This window comes from Cnephaeus nilssonii, assembly GCF_951640355.1.
Source record: "Cnephaeus nilssonii genome assembly, chromosome: 1".
In the NCBI taxonomy this organism is placed as follows: domain Eukaryota; kingdom Metazoa; phylum Chordata; class Mammalia; order Chiroptera; family Vespertilionidae; genus Cnephaeus; species Cnephaeus nilssonii.
Genome location: NC_137072.1, coordinates 69,624,752 through 69,645,913, shown reverse-complemented (window position 1 = coordinate 69,645,913; position 21,162 = coordinate 69,624,752). Strand labels below are relative to the sequence as shown.

At 45.6% G+C, this 21,162-nt stretch overlaps 1 protein-coding gene and 1 pseudogene across 2 annotated transcripts; one reads left to right on the top strand and one right to left on the bottom strand.

The window, feature by feature from the left end:
• Window positions 1-659: 659 nt before the first annotated feature.
• On the bottom strand, window positions 660-14,203 carry LOC307102236 (RNA-binding motif protein, X-linked 2-like; annotated as a pseudogene). Its single transcript has 2 exons — window positions 13,560-14,203; window positions 660-815 (listed from the first exon to the last, which is right to left on the bottom strand). The product of its transcript is annotated as an RNA-binding motif protein, X-linked 2-like (transcript).
• Window positions 14,204-19,922: 5,719 nt separating this feature from the next.
• LOC307102566 (high mobility group protein B2-like) lies at window positions 19,923-20,816 on the top strand. The gene is given in 2 exon segments (XM_079776173.1): window positions 19,923-20,388; window positions 20,390-20,816. Coding segments are annotated over 2 exon segments (621 nt in total). The 5' UTR covers window positions 19,923-20,010; the 3' UTR covers window positions 20,633-20,816.
• Window positions 20,817-21,162: the final 346 nt, after the last annotated feature.

The window sequence follows — 21,162 nt, the reverse complement described above, 5'->3', positions numbered from 1 at the left end:
GAGGATGCATAAAAGAATCAAAGCATAGGTTCATACTCGAAGGAAAGCAGACATATCAATTACCATGCCATGGAAAAAGCACAATTCTAAAAATATGTCCATGGCCCTGTGCTGGTGTCCTGGCCTTGTTTCTGCATGGATTCTCAAATCTTCCAGAAGGAACTAGAAAACCATTTGATGTGATTTCAGTCATTCCAGGGAGGTCCTGATGGTCTGTCCTCTTCACAGTGCCCCTCACATCCCTGTCCCCCCTAGTTCATCCTGTCATCCCCATTTCTTTTAGCTAAAGATGTTGAGTCTGGATAAAATGTAAATATCTCCAACAGCGTTTCAGAAACTGTGGTTTGGGGCTGAGCACCCATTCACTGTGATATAGTTTTGGGCAAGCACATGTGTTATTTTGGGTACTCCAGAAAGCAGATGGAGTCAGAGTGCAATAGCTTTATCGGGGGTGACACCTGTGAATGAGAAAGGAGGAGGAAGGAGGGTTGAGCAGGGAGAGCCTGGCACTGTGATGCAGATCTGACAAGACTCAGCCAATCTGGGACTTGGGAGCACAAGTCGCCTGTTAGAAGAACCCCATGTTGGATGGAAATGGCTAGGCCCAGCACCCCTGGTGCTCAGGTGCTGCCTGAGGATTACTCAGGAAGAGTGTGGCTTCAGCTGGAATGCTGAGGTGGCTCTTGCAGGGCTGCAGCTGGAGGCTGACGGCTGCCGCCCTCGTGGCGAAATGGCAGGTTCTCTCTGGAGGGAGACCCGTGTGGGGATCCTTGTGGGGCACCTCCATAACCTCTCTGAGAACTCGTTCTTTTAATCTGAAAAGGGGAGATACTAAGAACCGCAAAAACTCTTGACAAGAACACTCCATTCAACCCCTTGCACCAATGGACTTGACCAAACGTTTACACGGCTTCTAGCAGCCTTAGGTGTTGTCCCTGGGGCAACCCAGCCTCCTTCTGAGTTCCTGTCTGGAAAAGTTCAGGGCTGTCAACAGAACTTACTGTTTGTTCTAGCCAATACCTGACAGCCCTTTCCTAGAGCATTTACCAAAAAGGGCTTACAATTGTGAAACCTTTTTCTGTCCCTTACAGATGTACATGTAGTTCCTATAACTCGGGGTATCTTTCTGAAGGATCTGAAAGCCATTCCTTTGAAATATAATCATCAGGAAGGATAGGGCCTCTGTCTCCAAGTCTCCGTGGGAAGATAGAATTCCAACTTCCATAATTGCCAGCTTGTAGACACAGCTGGCCTATCGCATTGACACTCACTGACTCTCTGTAATTTTTCATGGAGCCTTCACTTGCTTCCCCTCCCTTAGCTCTCATTTCATTCTCTTTATGTCCCTTTGAAACACCCAGTCATCTCTGCCCAAAATCTGAAAGGAGCTCAGCTCTTTCCTTTGGTGTTTGACAATTCTGAGACCTGCCTTTCCTGCCTCCCAGGGCTAGGAGGGCTGAACAAATAACTGGAAAAAATAAAAGTGTTTGTAAACTGCAAAGCTTTTTACCAATACAAGTGGTTGTCTGTGCGAAGACATTGCATAAGTTTTCCTGAGAGAGTGTTTTGAAAAATACATCAAAATATTTTTCTGGCCCTGGCTGGTTTTTCTCAGTGGTTAGAGAGTTGGCCTGAGGACCCAAGGATCTTGGGTTCAATTCCTGGTCAAGGCCCCATATCTTGGTTGCAGGTTCAATTCCTGGCCCCAGTTGGGGCTTGAGCAGGAGGCAACCAATCAATCTCAGTCGATCTCTCTCTCTCTCTCTCTCTCTCTCTCTCTCTCCTCTCCCCCCTCCCTTCCATGCTCTCTAAAAATCAATGGCAAAAATATCCTTACTCTGTGAGTGAGGATCAAAATTTTTTTTCTGTTAGTATATCTTTCCTCTAAAAATGTAAACAATATAGAGAAAGTGGATAAGGCCTACAATGTACTGTCAACAAAAAGATATTTATCATTTCATTCTCTATATGCAAGTATAAACACATTATTTTAACTTAAGTGAGATCCTACTCTATATACTCTTCTATAATCTACTTTTCTGATTTAACAATATATGGGGCATATGTCAGTGTCAATCGATATTATTTTAATGGCTACAGATTGTTTTATTGTATGCTTATGCGATAATTTATTTAAGATCCCCTTCTAATGGATGCTTACTTTGCTTCCAATTGTTCAGTATTTTTTATCAAAGCAGCAATAAACATTCTTGTACATACACTTCTGCTTACCCATGCAATAATTTCTTTAGGATACATTTCTAGAAGTGAAATTCCTGGGTCTATTCTGAGGGAATAGACATTTAAAATTTATATTTGTTTATAAAATTTATACAGGGCTCCAGGACTGTGAGAGGGGGCAGGCAGGGCTGAGGGACCCCCCCTCCAGTGCATGAATTTTCATGCATCGGGCTTCTAGTAATATATAATATAGAAAATGTTCTCCTGAAAGGTTATACAGATTTGCTTTCCCATCAGTAATGCATGTCAGTGAGTTTTCTTATTTCTAAACTAGAGGATTTTGCTGGGGATGGGGGAGAAGGGCTCAGAAAAAGTGAACGAGATCATTAGATTCCTAAAGGGTTCAGAGAAAGGTGTCATTAAAGGGGATAGGGGGAAGCATAGACCCCAAAAGCTGGACTCAAAAAGTGGCCTGCTGTCTGCCTTCTGTTTGGTCCCAGGTCCCAGCTCACACACCTCCTAAGCCACCAAAGCACTGGCACTGCTTTTCATGGACTGTGGCAGGCAAGCAACGGCAGCAGCATCCCTTGGCCTGGGCAAGCAAAAGCCTTTCTGCACAGCCTTGGAGAAAGCCCTGCCTGCAGCTATACCTGCCTGGCCCAAGCTCTTGTCCCATCTTGCACATTAAAGAGAAGCAAAGCTGACGTGTCCATGAAGGAAAAGTGTTCAAAGGCTAGACACGCTGCCAGCCCTCAGAAGTGGTGCTGTGCCTGAACTTGGGGCCTGGCTTCAGGAGCAGACATTTACCTTGGTTGCTCTAGGGAAGCCTTTAATGCTCTTTCTGGGTGGGGCATCGGGGAGGAGGATAACAGGGAGCCACATTTTACCGGCCTCTGTTCCTATGTTGCACCAGCTGCCAAGACTCGTCCCTTTCCCTCTCTTTTTTCCTTATTAATTTTTCTTAAATTGAAAATATTTGAGTGTATAAGTTTTATCCTAAACTTAAAATCCTAATTGAAAAGCTCATCCATTATGTATGAGCTTTCGAATGCCACAAATGTCTTCATGATATACATTCCCTGTCAGCTGTTGTCACAGGGGTTTCTATTTCTCACAGAGCTCCAGAGAGCCAGACCCCTTTCCCTGGGCATCTTACACTAAGCAGCTTTAGAGCACAGTCGCGCAGCTGCGGAACAGCTGTTGCCTGGACTCACAGGAGCCCTGTCTGAAGTTCAATGACATAGCTCCTTTATGTAGTTTCCAGGACTCTGAGTTCCAGAATAGGCAGGACTGCTCAAGCAAGAAGTGAAGGGGTCCTACCAGAGGCGTTCTCCTTTGTGTGGGGAGTGGAAAAAACTGTGTATTTGCTTTCCCAGGCCCAGGCCCAGGCCCAGCAGCTTCTCAGAACTGCTTTTCCCCCCTTTCTCCATGCTATTAGAAGAACATGAAAAAAGATGGCATTGAGAGAAATATGTCAAATTATACATTTCCTCAACTCATTAGTACCCACTCCTCAATGAGATTTTCCACTCTTGAAGGGCAAGTTACCTACCACAGCCAAAGCCATGCAGTTATGCTCAATAGATATTTGTGATTTTATCAGCTTGCAGAAGCTAGAGAGGGCCCCGAAATGCTAAAGAGGGAAGCTGGCTGGACATTAGGGCAGAGCTCATGGTGACAACACTCTTATGGGGTCACCAGAGTTTAAGGTTAGAACCTCATCTCTGCAGGCTGAGAGCTAGAATCTAACATGTGGAGTAGATCAGTTTTTTAGTGAAAGGAGGAGTGTGTGTGTGTGTGTGTGGGGGGGGGGGGGTACCAACTAGTTAATTTATACGAGAGGATTTCCCTTCTTTGGATGTAGAATGTTAATGTCTGCCATCAACAATGCTGACATTATGCCCTTCCTGCTAGGGGAGTAGATGAGGAGCTAATCCTATCATCGAGCCCATGCTTGGAATGGACTGAGAACAAACAGTGGGCGTGGTGGCTCTGTGCACCAAACAGCTTTCTCCAGTTACTCTGATGGGACTTAAAAAAAAAAAATTGTTTTTATTGATTTTTTTTTTTTTAGAGAGGAAGGGAGAGGGAGAGGGAGAGAGAGATAGAAACATCGATGAGAGAGAAAGAACGACCAGCTGCCTCCTGCACACCCACTATTGGGGATTGAGCCCACAACCGAGCATGTGCCCTGACCCAGGAATAGAGCTGGTGACCTCTAGGTGCATGGATCAATGCTCAATCACTGAGCCACACGGGCCGGGTGGGACTTGGTTTGTTTTTTATTTTTATTTTATTTTTTTCTCTGTAGTCGTTCATTTCCATTGCCACTACAGAGAGTTAATATCATCCCTTACATTTTGATCTGATTATATTACAGAAGGCTGTAATTCCCCTTAGAAACTTTATATCTTTTCTCGAAGTCCTGAGGGCCCCCTAAGCAATCATTTCAAAACCTACTCTGCCATTCCACATTCCAGAAGAGCTTTCATATTAAGTCTTGGGAATTTGGTAGTATTATGTTTCCAGTAGACTTTAGAGTATATTTATAGAATTGTAATTTTAAAGATAGTTCAGAATTTTCATATACATGAGCTTTTTTAGAAAAAAAAAAGTACTAAATGTAGATACAAAGATAGACATGCACATTGGTTTTCTTTTCCTACCGATAACGAAGACAGAAAAAAACAAAGGTTTCAGGAAGAGGGAACTCTCAAACACTGACAGAAATGTAAAAAAAAAAAAACAAACAAAAAACTGTGGAGGGAGAAGCAAGAGAGAAAGAAAGGAAGCTGCAGAGGACAGCAGATGATGTAAAGGGGGTTTGGTGGGGATTAAAATATGGAAGGGAGAAGAATTAGCTGTGGAAGCCAGTGAGACCAAGCAAATTCAGTGTGGGACAGCTGTCGGAAAAAGCTTGGATGGGGAGTGAGGAATCTTGGGTTTTAATCTTCTATCTGTCAAAGCTGTCTGACCTAAGCAAGTTACCTTATTGCTCTGGAGCTAACTTTCCTCTCTATATGGTGAGGGGGTGAGCTAAGTGACTCTCTGAGGTCCACTGTAGCTTTACCATTCTCATTCCAAAACTTAGAAGAGACTGCTAAAGCAACTCAAGACTCGTGTCTTCTGGGAAAATGTTTCTTAAATCCTTGACTAGGGGACTGTCATTATTCCTAGTGGCAATCTTTTTTTTTTTTAATATATATATTTTTTATTGATTGCAAAGAGGAAGGGAGAGGGGAAAGAGAGATAGAAAAATTAATGATGAGAGAAATCATTGATTGGCTGCCTCCTGCTTGACCTCACTGGGGATGGAGCCCACAACCCAGGCTTGTGATTGGGAATTGAACCATAGTCGCCTGGTTCATAAATCAACACTCAACCAGTGTGCCACACCAGCTGGGCCTGTAATCTTTTTTTAAGATTGCATCCAGTCCATGATCCAATCAAGTCTATCTTAAGCTTTGGATTATATGCAGTCCAGTCTGTCCTGAGTTTGGTTAATTTTTACTTATAAATAATTATGGTGGGAAAATAGAATAATAAGCATTAATGAGTGGGAATGAGCATGCTCAGCACAAATACAATCAGAAACCAAGATAAGGATGACAACCTTAATACAGATGTATAGGGAATGTGCTGCAAGTGTGCCTGGTGCAGAAACAGTCCCCATTTGGGCAACTCCATTATTTTCCAAGCCCTGGGGAGAGAGAAGCCATCGCAGGCAGGCAGTGCCATCAGTAGACGGGATCTTAGGGTGGCACCAGACAGTGCTAAGCAGCATAGATTAGTAGAAAATAAGCCACATCCATATTTAATATCCAGTGCATGTAGAGAGGTTATGCTGGTCTAAAAGGTCTCTGAAGTTGTATTTCATGGAGAATAGAAAGCTTAAAATATTTAAGTTGTAAAAAAGCTCTGATGAGTGATTCACTCATCTCTTGGTTTGCATCTCACCTCTTCTAACTTTCTCCCCCCATCTTTGTTTAATTTAAAAACAGCTTCCGTGAGCTTCTTGGGAGAGTGCCTGTGTCTTCTTCATTGTTGTATGCCCAGTATCTCCTAGAGTCCTGTCACATAGTAGCTGCTTAAAATAAATGAAGGTTGAATGAACACATAAACAAATGAAGCTACTTGAGGGTTTCTCAGAGGAAGTTATGCTCTAAAAGTGAAGCTATTTTAAGAACCTAAAGCAGGATCCTATAATAAGTAAAAGGGAGGGGCCGTGAGGCTTCCTCTGGACTCTGAGAATTAAAATTGCCAAGTCAACACGTATTGGAAGAGAGCAGGTATTTGGAGAATTTCCTTAAAGCAAAAACAAAACAAGCAAACAAATGAAGAAAAAAGAATAGAGAATGTCTTCTGGGCCTCAAGGTGGGGAAAACAGGGCATGGCTATAGCATTCCATGTGGGAATCAACAGGGCTAAGAATGCATAAACCAACAGAACAGGAATGATTTGAATGGAAAGAGAAAAACAGGAGTCAGAGAATCAGAGATCAACTTTCTAGTGTTTACCCGTGTAGGCTGGGGGCATAGATGTCCTGTCTGAAATGAGAGAGACAAGTATCCACATTAGGAATATCCTCACAATGAAAATGGATTAGTCAGGACAATGGTCCTATATTCTTTTAGCAAAATACTTGAATTCCATGGAGACTTCCTTGTAGGGAGCAGTTATGCAGACATAGCCCTTTGCTGTAAATTCAGCTCCTCTAGGAAGCAGATGCTGTGATGGAGTTGGAGTACAGAGGCTTATTGTGGGGTGGGGGTGGGTAATGGCCATGTAAGATAAAGGGGGAGGAAAGCAGGGTTGGGCAGGAAAAGTCTTCAGACCGCAATGCAGACTTGATACCTGTGAAAGGAAATGGGAAGGGAGCAGAATTGGGCAGGGAGAGCTTCAGGCTGTGCTGTGGATCTGAACCAGCTTTTACCAACTGCATAGGGAGCTCTGGACAAAGACGAGAGGAGTCCCACTTTGGGCCCACACGGCCTGTCCCGAGTACTCCCGGCTTGGACAGTATTGGCTGAGGGGTCCATAGGGAAAACGGGGCCTCAGCTTGAACATGTGGTATACCCTGAAGGCACTGTTGCTAGATGCTGTCAGCCAAATGCCCTTCTTGAAGCTGAACAAGCTGCCACGTTATTCAAAGCTGTTTCCGAATCTCTTATTTCATGAGGAGCTTCTGGTCAGCTGGGCTTCTGGGAAGCTAACCAGGTAAAAGACAAGGCTTTGTATAAGAAAGTATTCTCCCCTCCCCAACCAGCTATTTGTTTTCTGATTTTGAATGCAGCATTGATGTCTGGGGTGGTAGATGTCTTGTTAGCAGGAGGCCATGAGCAAACATGCTAAAGGATATAGTTCCTTGACGACAATGATAAGACTGCTTTCTCTTCTTGTTGAATAAAACATCAATACTGTTCTGGTTTGATCCATTGGTTTGTGTTCCTGTTACTTGAAATTAACTGATACTCCCATTGCCTGGTTCCCATAACTTACAGCATATATATAAAAATTCCCACCTAATATATCTTATATAAACTAGATAGTTGGCATTTGTTTTATATATCAACTAGAAGCCCGGTGCATGAAAATTCATGCATTGAAATGGGGGGGGGGGGTCCCTCAGCCCAGCCTGCCCCCTTTCGTAGTCCGGGAGCCCTCAGGGGTGGGAGGCGCCCCTATCACACCTCTGCTGCTGCCACTGCTGGAAGCACAAGCCTTGGCCGGCCCTGGTTACCTGAGCCCTGGGCGGCTGGGCAGCCACCATCTGAGGCTTGCCTGCACCTCGGGCTGGCCCTGGGCGGCTGGGGGGTGAGGGAACTGGGGGACTCCAGAGGCAGGTGCGTGGAGCAGCCGGACCCACCTGGGGGCAGGCCCGGCTGTGCTGTGCACCTGCTGCCCCGGCGGGCCTGAGGGGACTGGGCATTGCCATCTTGTGGCTGTGGGTGCCACCACCTTTGAGGGTGTGGCAGTCAATTAGCATATTCCCTCCTTATTGGCTGTGGGCACCGCCATATTTGAGGGTGTGACAATCAATTAGCATACTCCCTCCTTATTGGCTGTGGGCACCACCATCTTTGAGGGCGGGGCAGTCAATTAGCATATTCCCTCCTTATTGGCGGTGGTGCTACCATCTTTGTGGCGGTGTGAGGGCCAATTAGCATATTCCCTCTTTATTAGATAGGATTTCTTGTTATTTTGGTATGCACTGAGTACACTGAGAAAATAGTGTTAAAGTCTGAAAGGCTAAAGACTAAACCTGGAAAAGGATGGTGTGTATTCACTCAGTGTCCTTCCTGAGCTTGTGGTTTACAATCTTATCAAGAGGTTTTGCATTTATTCAAACGCCAGCGTAAACTAAGGTTATAAGTCCTAGTTAGCAACAACATTTAAAAAAACAAAAAACACCTGACATTTGTAACCTATTTGATTGGTTTTTCTGCAGTGAAACAATGAAGCAAAGCCTGTACTTCTTAGGTGAATCTTCAGGTTTGATTAATTATAGTCGGTGGGACAATAATGAGTTCTATAGACTATGAAAGTCAATGAGCAGTGTCCAGGGAGATGACTAGTGGATGCAACTTTTTCTTATAGAAGACTATTAAACATTGTGTCAGCCTTCTTCATTAATGTACTAGCACCTGTGAGCACATTTGTTAATTGTCACATTGGGAGATAGAGTCATGGGAAAAAGATACAGAATAGTTAATTTTAAAAAATGTTTTTATTATTTTTAGAGAGAGAGTAAGGGAGAGCGAGAGAGAGAAACATCTATTGGTATCTCCCGTACATATTCCAAGGGGGAATGAACCTGAAACATGCCCTGACCAGAATCAAACCGGTGACCTTTTGGTGCATCGGATGATGCTCAACCAACTGAGCCACACTGTCTAGGGCCAGAATAGTTAAGCTTTAAATATGGTTGAAGAAAGTATGGGTGAGCCCTACCCGGTTTGGCTCAATGGATAGAGCATCAGTCTGTGGACTGAAAGGTCCCAGGTTCGATTCCAGTCAAGGGCACATGCCCGGGTTGCGGGCCTGATCCCCAGTAGGGGGCATGCAAGAGGCAGCCAATCAATGATTCTCTATCATCATTGATGTTTCTATCTCTCTTTCCCTCTCTCTTCCTCTCTGATATCAATAAAAATATATTAAAAAAAAAAAAAGTATGGGTGTGAATGGAGACCACGTGGAGAATACTGTATTGCTGGGCTGTGGTAGAGGGAATTCTGGATATCTGTCCCCTCAGTGTGTGAGCCCTGGACACTTGAGAAATCTGAGGAGCAATATGAATAAGTGAAAATGGACTGTTTTGATTTTCTCATCTGTATCACTCATCATCAGCTGACACAGTGAAATTAGGATAATTTAAAGAGGATTTAATAAGAGGACGATTTTCAAAGGTGAAGCTGGGATGTAGGGAAAGCACAAGGGATAGTGTAGTGAGTCAGAGCTAGAAACAACAAAGCTGTAACCAAATTAGGCCCAAAGAGATGAAAGGAGGATATACTCAATGGAACCCCAAAGCTGAGAGCTGTGTAGAAAACTAGAGAGAGGATTTGTGACTTTGGTTCAGGGGGCATAGCTCACCTGAGGGTGGGAACCGGGGGAATAAATATGCCAACATCACACTCCTCCTTCCCTCTGGTCTCTTGAAGGGCTCCCCATTGGCCCAATCAAAAGCCAGAGAGCTTCCTTGATGTGGTCCATCAATTCTGTTTCCTGGGTAGAAAACACAGTGAGAAGAGCCAAGAGCGGATATGAAGGACAAAGAGAAGATACTCTGTCGTTTCCTTTGTTTATACTTTTGTAGAGATGATGCTGAACACCTCTATGACTAAGACAAGGAAGAGAGATAAGGAAACTGGGTCTGGATCATCTGAACATGGTATTATTTATTCTTCAAAATTTGAGAAGTTCTGAAAAAGACTAATAAATAAAAACCCCAGTTTTTCAAGTAAGCCTTGGATTCAGCAGGCTGTGTCAGAAGGTGCTGAGGAGGGTATTTAGAAATGTATCTTTGGTTGGTATTGAAGGAAGAAGAATTCTCATTTCACTAGTCAGGTAATTATTTTATCCAAGACATAACGTAATGGGAATATATGTGGAAATGAGCATTCAAGTGTTGAAGAAAAAGGAAAGTGGGGCCAAGTAGGAAGAAGAGGGAGAGCACTTACTGAGGGAAGCAAAGCTTTGCAGAAACCCTGTTTATGACTCATTGCCCAGAACTTCGTCACATGGGTGGTGGGCACCCCGACCTGTGAGCGAATCTGGGGAAGCAAGAGTTTCTACTTGGCACATTGATTCTCTGAACCAAGTCAGGTTTCTGGTAGAAAAAAGAAAGGGGAGTAAATATTGGGCCAACAACTAGCAGCATCTACCATCTTAGAGAAAACTAAGAGTCAGGGATGTGAAGGAATAAACCCCCAAATTCATAGTTACCAAGTGATGAGTCTGGGATTCAAGATCTTCTCTTTTAAAGATAAAAGCAAATGCTTTTGTCCACTTGTCTATAGAGATGTAATGGAAGGTTGGTTCTGATTTTTTACCCTACATAAACATGTAGCATCATGAGAGACTTGGTACTTATTTGATATTTATTAGGTATTTACTAGATACTGGTTCTTATTAAAGGACTGGTATTTATTCTGTAGGTAATGGCGGCTTTGGACATATGGAAAGGAAAAACAGGATATTTTTAGGAGATGAATTAATCTCATCTGGAGTCAGAAACACTGGATATTGGTTCCAGTTTTGACACTGACTTATGACTTAGGTAAGTCACTTACTTTTCGATGTGGCATTTTCTTACTGTCTATAAAGTGGAAGTAATAATACCTTCTCAAAACTTACAGGCGATGTCAAATGTAATGACAATGTTAGCAAATGTTTTCATATCTATAGATAACGTGTTTTAAGAAGTCCAAGAAATGTCAAAGCAGCATCTTTGACCATGGTGCTCATCAAGAACATTCCAGATAAAGGCAGACCATCACTCCTATTGAATGAAGTAACATTACCATCAAAATCTAAGTGCCCAGCGATGTTACTGTTAGGAACATGCGCCACAGAGAATAACAATGCTTCCTCTTCCTCTTCTCTTTTGAAAGAATCCCTCCTGCCCCCGCCCCCCTTTTCTGAGCTCCAGGACCTGAAGGAGGCCCACAGAGAGGATCAAGTGCTGGACGCGCTGCTGCCAGGATCATTGCAGGGGGCCCCTTCTAACATATGGTGTTCTGAGGAAACGCTGTGGGATTCCAAAGCTGCCACTGCTAGTCTCATTTCAAAGAGAAAATGTGAAAAATACAACTGGCAGCGGCTATTGTGGTACCCAAGACAGTGGGAATTGGGGCTGAAAATCAAGGGAGATGTGTGATCACAAATCTAGAGTATTTTGTTGCTGGTAGCAACCCAACTTCAAAAAAAAACCAACATTGCAATTTGCAGGTTTTTATTATAAAAAGGTATAAATGCTCCCTTGTTCAATGCTTAAAATGAGTTAATGTATTCAGGTTAGCTGCTGAGATGATCCAGAAATATAGGTTGCCTGAGCTTGAATTCTGAATTCTAACTGTGCACTTTGGGAAAGTTACTTCATCTTTCTAATCTATTTCCTCTTCTGTAAAGTAAGAGAGTAATAGAAGCTTTCTTGGGTTAGTCTTGTTAGATAAGTTAACTCACATAAATCCATTGGCACACTACTAGTATATATTCCATAAATTCTAGCTCTTATATTAATATTTATATATAATACTTATTATATAAAATTATGTGGCATTGTTTCTATATTCAGGGAGGTATGTCTTCTTACACGCCCACCTATCCTCTGCCATGTCAGAGGCATAATGAAAGGAGGCAGCTTGAATCCTGCCGTTTCTTTTTTGTTTTAATCCTCACTTGAGGATATTTTTTGCATTGCTTTTTAGAGAGTGGGAGAGGGAGAGACAGAGAGAAAGAGAAACATTGATGTGAGAGGCACACATTGGTTGCCTCCTGCATGAGGTACGTGCCCTTGACCAGAATCGAACCTGGGACCCTTCAGTCTGCAGGCTGATGCTCTATCCACTGAACCAAACCAGCCAGGGCCTGCCCTGTTTCTTATAACACTACTAGAGGCCTGATGCACGAAATTCGTGCATGGGGTGGGGGTGGGGCCCCCTCAGCCCAGCCTGCACCCTCTCCAATCCGGGACCCTTCGAGGAATGTCCGACTGCTGGTTTAGGCCCGATCCCCAGGCCTCACTACCCCCCCCTGCTGGCCTGGTCACCCCATGCAGCCTACTGCTCAGTCGTTTGGTCGCCCCTCACTGCCCCCACCCCCCCACTGGCCTGGTCGCCCCCAAGTGCCCCCCATGCTGGCCAGGTCGCCCCCTGCAGCCTGCCGCTCAGTCGTTTGATCACCCCTCACTAACCCCCCTGCCGGCCTGGTCAGGATTGGGCCTAAATTGGCAGTCAGACATTCCCCTCACAATCTGGGACCACTGGCTCCTAACTGCTCATCTGCCTGCCTGCCTGATCACCCCTAACTGCCCCCCCCCCCCCATGGTCCTGGTCCTGGTTGCCCCACACAGCCTGCTATTCGTTCATATGGTTGCCCCTCACTAACCTCCCTACCGGCCTGGTCGCCCCATGCTGCCTGCTTGTTCAGTGGTTTGGTTGCCCCTCACTAACCCCCCTGCTGGCCTGGTTGCCCCACGCAGCCTGCTGCTGTTGTTTGGTCGCCCCCTCGCCCCCAACTGCCTCCCTGCCTGCCTGGTTGCCCCACGCAGCCTGCTTGTTCAGTGGTTTGGTCGTCCCTCACTAACACCCCTGCCGGCCTAGTTGTCCCATGCAGCCTGTTCGGTTGTCCGTTCGGTTGCAATGGTCACTTAGGCTTTTATTATTATAGATGCCTTTCACTCAGTCACTTTACCTCTCTGAACCCCAGTTTCTTGTCTGTGTAACTAAAAAATGTATCTTTCTTCTCAGACCCTTGTGTTTGGCAGCCCAGTCAGTACCAAACTTGAGGTCAACTCAATCCCTTTATTAATTTACACAAGAAATCCATTCACGCTGAACTTATCATGCTTTATTTTTTCATTCTTACTTTGGATTTGTAATACATTGGAAGTTATCTTACCACAGAGAATACCCATAATTTCACTTGAAAAATTTCCATTAGGTTTATCTCTTCCTCCAATTCTTTTTAGTCCTCAGCCATTGTCTTCCTCTTAAATTTACCCCAATAATGCATCCGACCCCATTCTCCTTCCCTTTCCTCCTTTATTTTCCAGAAGGAGGTGCTTCTTCTACAAGAAACCTGGTGCCAGTCTCTTGCTCTCTTCCTTATCACAACTGGTTTATCAAAGCAGTTCTCGTTAGAATCAATCCTCTTACCAGCTGTGAGTGTTTGCTGCTGTGCTTTTTAGAGCAGGGGTCATCCTTTTCCATTATTGTTTTGCTTCTGGGAGTTGAAGAGGAGGCTGGCTGCTCTGCAGGTACTTCCAGATCAGTCCTCTTGTTTTCTTTATTTTCTGTGTCTCTCTGTGTGTGTTTTGGTGGGTTTGTCATCTTCAGAGCCCCCAGGTGAATTCAGTGAAGGGGTCTGAGCCCCACAGCCCTTATCCTGGACCTCTTTGGTCACATACCCATTTCTCCGGAGTCCTTAGGGGCCCGATAATGAGACACGTGATCCACTCGGATCGTTCTCCCTTTGATCCTGATCCCATTAAAATTGTCCACGGCCAAAACGGTGCTCCTCTGGTCTTCATAGCAGAGGAAACAGAATCCTTTGGATCTCCCCGTCTTCTTGTCCCGCACCAGGTGGATGTTCACGACCTCCCCGTATTGTGAGAACACACAGATGATGTCCCCTTCCGTCAGTTCGTAAGGAAGACCTCCCAGGAAGACCCAGGCGCTGTCTTTGTACTGGGAGTGCCAGGACACCTCCTGGGCCGCGCCGAGCTGGGCCTCACGGTCATTCAGCTCCTGGATCAGCTTGACTTTAGTTAAAGGGTTCATCTCCGCGGGGTGGGATTTCTTCAACAAACCTTTCTCTTCCGGAGCCGCACCCAGACCTCACTCAGGTCGGCCAGCCCTCAACGGACCTCCCGGCGCCTGAAGCTGAAGAAAATGGCGGCAGCGGAGGGTCCCGGGGTCGCCCAACACCCTCTTCTTCCTCCGCCCACTGGCTTCCGTTCCGGGCCGGCCGGCGCGATGCTTGCTGGGAAGGTCAGTCTGGGCTCAGTTTGCAGACCCCGCGACCATCCCGGGAACTACTTTCCCATGAAACACTGCGGCGTGGACGGGCGAAGGCGGATGCGGGGATGGGAGGTAACTGTCTCTCTTTCACTTCGTCACGGGAACCGGTAATCCTTCAGGGAGGTGGGCGTGGCCGGGCGGGGCCTCCTTCCCTCGTGTAGACACGATGCCAGGTTTAATCCGTGACAAGCTCTGAGTTCGAATGTTAGTAAATAGAGGTCCTCCGCGGGAGAGGCTCCCAGCCCAGGGGGGAACAAGGGCAGGCACCGTCCTTGGGGCGCAGGTGCTTGTGGCCCGGGCCCTGCACCCCAGCCTCACGGGGTCGCTGGGCGCTGGCTGGGAGCGCGGTGGCCTGGCTGCTGGCAAGGAGGCCTGGCTCCAGAGATCTTCGTAAAAACGCCCTGCATCCTGGTCCTGGCTGGTTTGGCTCAGCGGATGGCGCTGTGGACTGCAGGGTCCCTGGTTCAGTTCTGGTCAAGGGCACATGCCGGGGTTGTGGGCTCCATCCCCAGTGTGGGGCGTGCAGGAGGCAGCCGATTGACGATTTTCTCTCATTATTGATGTCTGTCTGTCTGTCTGTCTGTCTGTCTGTCTCTCTCTCTCTCTCTCTCTCTCTCACTCTCTCACTCTTTCTCTCTCTCTCTCTCTCCCCTGCCTGAAATCAATAACAAATATATTGAAAAGAAAAGAAAAACACCCTGTTTGGGGTCTCTTTAAAATTCTTCTAGTTCCATTTTTGTGTTCACACCGGCTGCTTTTCTTGCCTAACTTTATACCACTTTCCCCTCACCTCTCTGGACCATTTATGTTTGCGTTCTGTCCCCAATCCTTAATCCATTTCTACCACGTTGCTTTAATCTCTAGTGGATAATTAATATTCTGGTTCCCCCTTTCCATATCTCATAAGCACTTTAAGTCTACATACATGTTCTTGCTCAAATAGGTAGGACCATGGTGACGGTTATGTGAACAGTAGATTAGGGTCATGACTATTTAAAATGGGGGGATGTGGACCAGGAACAGTAGCAACAGTAGCTAAGCCTTTATACCATTGCTCTGAATGCTTTATGTGTACCGGTTGATTTATTCCTTAGTAGTAACTGCCTTATGAGGCGGTTTCATCACTTCATAAAGAAAAAAATTCTGAGGCCAGGAGGTTAAGTCAACCTTAACTCTCTCAATCTCTCAACCTAAAACAAACAATTTCCTAAGTTGTCTTTGTATAAATTAAACTGCCCTTACAATGGCTTTTTATAGCGCGACTATAGAGTAAATGTTTCACTTAATGCTTAATATTGTAGTTAAGGGTTAGGTATCAAACCAAATCTCTAAAATAAACCCAAACCAGACATAATGAGGTAGATGTCATTCCTACCTTGCTGAGCAGGAAACTAAATGTATTAGGGGAACAACAGTCATTTCCTGTATCACAAAGTCCGATATGTTTACTTGTCTCTTATACACTGACTCAAATGTCACCTGTGGGTAACAGGGAGCTCCTACCATTATGCGATCGGAAGCTTTTGGTGTGGCAAGATGGCTGGTTAAGTGTCATAAGCTTAGTCATGCATGTTTGCGTCAGACTAAATGACCAAATAGACATAAAAGTCATAATAATTTGGAACATACCTTCCTTTTTTAAAAAAATTATTTTGAGAGTACGTTCATTAAAGCTGGAGACAGTGAAGGGCTGAGGATAGAAGAAGCAACAGGAGAGAGACTAGACGGGGGCTGGTTTGGCTCTCTAGAAACAGTATGGGAAAGAGGTGAGCCAAGGTGAGGCTGTTGCCAGCTTACTGGAGAATCGGAGACAAGGGGGACGGATTCAGGAGGTTAGCCTGGGATGAGCTGCTGCTTTCCATTGCTCCCCTGATTGCCAGTCTTGTGGGGTCCTTTAGAATTGAGGAGATTCATGCCTGTGGGGGATAGCAAGGGGGAAGGGAAAGGTGATCCCCGGGGTGCCAATATCTTGCTCTTGTTTCCTCTTTATGTGGCTTAACTCCATGCAGTAGGTCTCTGGGATGTTTGAATAATAATAATAATAATTAATAATAATAATAATAATAATAAAAAAAAACACAGTTAAAGGCTGCTGCTTGTCATACATGATTAACGCATGCATGTACTTAATTCTCCTATTTAATAGTAAAATCTAGGTTCACTTAACAGAATACCTGATTCAGTGAAGCAATCAGCACCTTTCACCTGATAAACTAGAATTGATGTGGAAATCTTACTCTGAGGTATTACAGCAGTTTCTACTTCCACTGACTAAGAAAGCATTCAGATACTGGCCCAATGTCAGATAAATTAATCTCAACTAATCAGTCCTAGGTAGCGATCAACTTTTATAGGTGATGCGTAGAAGCTAAGTCTATTTTAAGTCTCCCTTGTAAGAGGTACTGGGATTTTTGAACCCCAGGTCACCTTCCAAAGCCAGATGCTAGTTCTACTGCATGCAGATGTGATGGGATGTTTATGGAAACGCCTCCCTCATCCCCTGACTCACCTTACTGTTCATTGCTTTTATTCTACTTATGAAAGGGTGGTTAACACCTTGCACTTTGTTTTCCCAAATAACTAACCCAGTTGTTTCACTCAATGACCTGTCTTCCTTCCTAGCTTGCATTTTCAACTCTTCCCACTTCAGTCCTATTAAGATTGTTCTATGTCTGCATATGGACTTCCAGTCTGTTGCCTTCTTTAATTTATCTCAATATTCCAGTTGCTGGCTCTATTCCTGGTTAGTTTGTCTTTTTTCCCAAGTAACAATCGTATAGCTCTCTTTGTAATGCCTTTCTAATAAACCTCAACACAGCATGAACCAAAGTATCTACTCTGCCCTAATATTGGAAAGGTAGAACTTGGGTAAATTAATAATGACATAATAAAGAATTAGGTAATATTAATTAGATACTTATTAAAGAATATGGTGGAATAATATGCCTTAAATTCATGAGTGACTTTGGATTCTCCCAATTGCCAAACAGCAGAGGGGAGGAAGGGGATAAGCCAGAAAAACAAAGTTTTGGGGCAATCTTAAGCTTACATTTCTCTTTAAAAACACACACAACAACACAACACAAAACAAAAAACTCAACAAGTAACCTTTGCTTTTTTCTCACAACAATAACTTCCCCTTCACTTCAGAGATTATTAATAAGTTGGTAAAACATGCATTAATAACCACAAATTGATGTAGCATGAGTTGAAATTTGTGTTTTGACTTTATTCTCAGCAATTCTGCCATATTAAACTCACCAATTTAAGTAGCTGCCATATTCTAAGATGGGTTCCTCCCGTTGACTCCCTTCTTTCTGAAAGAGTCTCTGGTATCTGTTAGAGGCTAAGTCTTGGGACTGGGTGATGAGACACAAATAGTGTCAAACTCTACAAGGTAGTTTGAGACATTAGGCTGTGATATGAGGAAGTTCCACAACTATGCTGAGTGACTTGTCCTAATTAGGAGGGCTTGGGTGACTATTTCTAACCAGCTCAGAAAACAGCCATGCCTCACCTTCCCTCTGGAAGATTGTATGAAGTGGAGAACAAGTATCTTCTAGTGTATTCCAACTAAAAATATTTCTCTCTAAGGGACACATTCAAGAGGCAGACGCAGTGAGCGCCGAAGCCTTGCTGCACCAAGACCCGGCACATAGGCGTGTCTTCCGCACAGCAACTCTTCCTTTATAGACACAGAGGGTCCGCACGGCCAATAGGCCTGGAGGACAATTCCTCCCAGTGACACCAACAACAATCAAGACTTAACTATACTTACAAGGACCAAGATGGAGGCATAGGGCAGAAGCCTGATTGCTGCCTACCACAACGGTTTTGAGACTACGACGGGAGAGCAGAGCAGACACCATCCAGAACCACCGGAGGGCTAACTGAGCGGATGCTATACAACTAGAATAAAAGAGAGGGGTACGCGGGATGAAGCTGATGCCGGTGACCCAAAGACCACACTTTAAAAACTACGGCTCAGGCGACACAATGGCGGCCTGGAACGTGCTCGGTGCAGTTCCCCCAGCGGTCTCCGGCTGAGGGGAAGGCTTCACTCGCTGCCGAGCACGGACAGACGAGCCCCTGGGAGACATGGGGCGGGAGACTATGCGCTTGCTGACCTCCGAGTCCTTCAAGAATCTCAACGCCTCGGAAGCGGCCAGGTGCGCACGCTCGGCGACCGGCCACCGCTGCAGACCCAAGGGCCGACGCAGCCACCCCGGACCAGCCCGCCGCCGCGCACCGGGCACACCGGAGCTTCGCCGAGCCCGCCGCCCAACGAGTTCTGCGGTGGCTGCCCTGGAACTCTGAGAAAATGGCCGAAGGAATTGCTGAGAGGGAATTGACCAACAGGAATTGGGATCAAGAAGACGAAACCCCGCTGGGTCCCGGATCCGGGTGAAGCCGCGTGCCCCTGGGTCTGGGTGAGGCTGGGAACTGGGTCAGGGTGAGGCTGGGCCCCGGGTCCGGGTGAGGCCACGTGCCCCTGGGTCCGGGCGAGGCCATGCGCCCCTAGGTCCGGGTGAGGCTGAATCCTGGGTCTGGGCGAGGCCACGGGCCCCTGGATCCGGGTGAGCCCTGGGCCCCGGGTCCGGGCGAGGCCGCGGGCCCCTGGATCCGGGTGAGCCCTGGGCCCCGGGTCCGGGCGAGGCCGCGGGCCCCTGGATCCGGGTGAGCCCTGGGCCCCGGGTCCGGGCGAGGCCGCGGGCCCCTGGATCCGGGTGAGCCCTGGGCCCCGGGTCCGGGCGAGGCCGCGGGCCCCTGGATCCGGGTGAGCCTGGCCCCGGGTCCAGGTGAGGCCGTGGGCCCCTGGATCCGGGTGAAGCAGTGCCCCTGGGTCCAGCCGAGACCAAACCAGAGGGAGTCGGACCTGCATTACCACCATTTGTCCACCATCCAGAGCTGAGGGGTCAGTGCCGACATGTACTCATAGGGAACCGGTGGACATTGATATTGGGTCTCAAAAGAACTGTTGGTCCAGAAAGAAACTCACTACAGACTGATTCATTTGCCTGTCAGCATAACTATTATTGCCCGTCGCACATTCAATTCTTATAAGTATATCTATAGTGACACATGATTTCGCTCATCTAGGGGAAATGATGAACAACATAGACTGATGAACAAGAACAGAACCAGAAACAAGGAGGCATCGATCGGACTATCGGGCCTCAGAGGGAGGATAGGGGAGGGTGGGGGGAGGGGGGAGAGATCAACCAAAGGTCTTGTGTGCATGCATATGAGCCTAACCAATGCTTAAGTTCAACAGAGGGTTGGGGCATCCAAGGGGAGGGGTGTGGGATGGGAATGAGGGGATGAGGACAAATATGTGACACCTTAATCAATAAAGAAATTTAAAAAAATATATATATTTCTCTCTGTCTCACTGTGGTAAAGCAAATCCCTCTTAAAAGTGGCAGCATTCACACTTTCAGCCCCAAACTTCAGGCAAATTAGTAAAAGTAATCATGGGGATAAACCAGTTCACGCCGGAGCCCAGCGAGGGAGCATCTCGGTCGGACCCGGCCTCTCGGCGGGACTCTGAGGAAAACCTACCACCAGGTGGACGCCGTCTGTCATCATGGGTAAAGGAGACCCCAAAAAGCCGCGGGGCAAGATGTCCTCGTATGCCTTCTTCGTGCAAACCTGCCGGGAAGAGCACAAGAAAAAACACCCCGACTCTTCTGTCAGTTTTTCCGAATTCTCCAAGAAATGTTCGGAGAGATGGAAGACCATGTCTGCAAAGGAAAAGTCAAAGTTCGAAGATATGGCAAAGAGTGACAAAGCTCGCTATGACCGGGAGATGAAAAATTATGTTCCCCCCAAAGGCGACAAGAAAGGAAAGAAAAAAGATCCCAATGCTCCTAAAAGGCCTCCATCTGCCTTCTTCCTGTTTTGCTCTGAACATCGCCCAAAGATCAAAAGTGAACACCCTGGTTTATCCATTGGGGATACTGCAAAAAAAATTGGGTGAAATGTGGTCTGAACAATCAGCCAAAGATAAGCAACCATATGAACAAAAAGCAGCTAAGCTAAAGGAGAAATATGAAAAGGATATTGCTGCATACCATGCCAAGGGCAAAAGTGAAGTGGGAAAGAAGGGCCCTGGCAGGCCAACTGGCTCAAAGAAGAAAAACGAACCAGAAGATGAGGAGGAAGAGGAAGATGATGATGATGAAGAAGAGGATGAAGATGAAGAATAAAGGCTGTCCTGTAATGATGTGTGCGGAGTATGTGTGTGTGCTCTCAGGCAATTGTTTTGCTAAGAATGTGAATTCAAGTGCAGCTCAATATTAGCTTCAGTATAAAAACTGTACGGATTTTTGTATAGCTGATAAGATTCTTTGTAGAGAAAATACTTTTATAAAAAAATGCAGGTTGTAGCTTTTTGAGGGGCTACTACATACAATTAGATTTTAAGGCTTCTGATGTTAAATGTTTCTAAATATTTAACGGTTTCTTTAATTTTTTGTGTATGGTAGCACAGCAAACTCATAAGAATTAGTATCGATAGTAAATTTTGGGTTTTCTAGACTGTTGCATTTTGTTTTTTTTAAAAATTTTTGTAATAAAATTATGTATATTAAAAAATAAAAATAAAAGTAGTCATGGTTTTTTAACTTAAAGCTTTCCTTTTTGTACGGTTACTAAGTGCCCTCTGTTGGAAGATGTGTTTAAAGCTCTAATTAGTGGTAGTGCCCTAAAATGCTCAAATAGCAAGACCCTGTGCGTT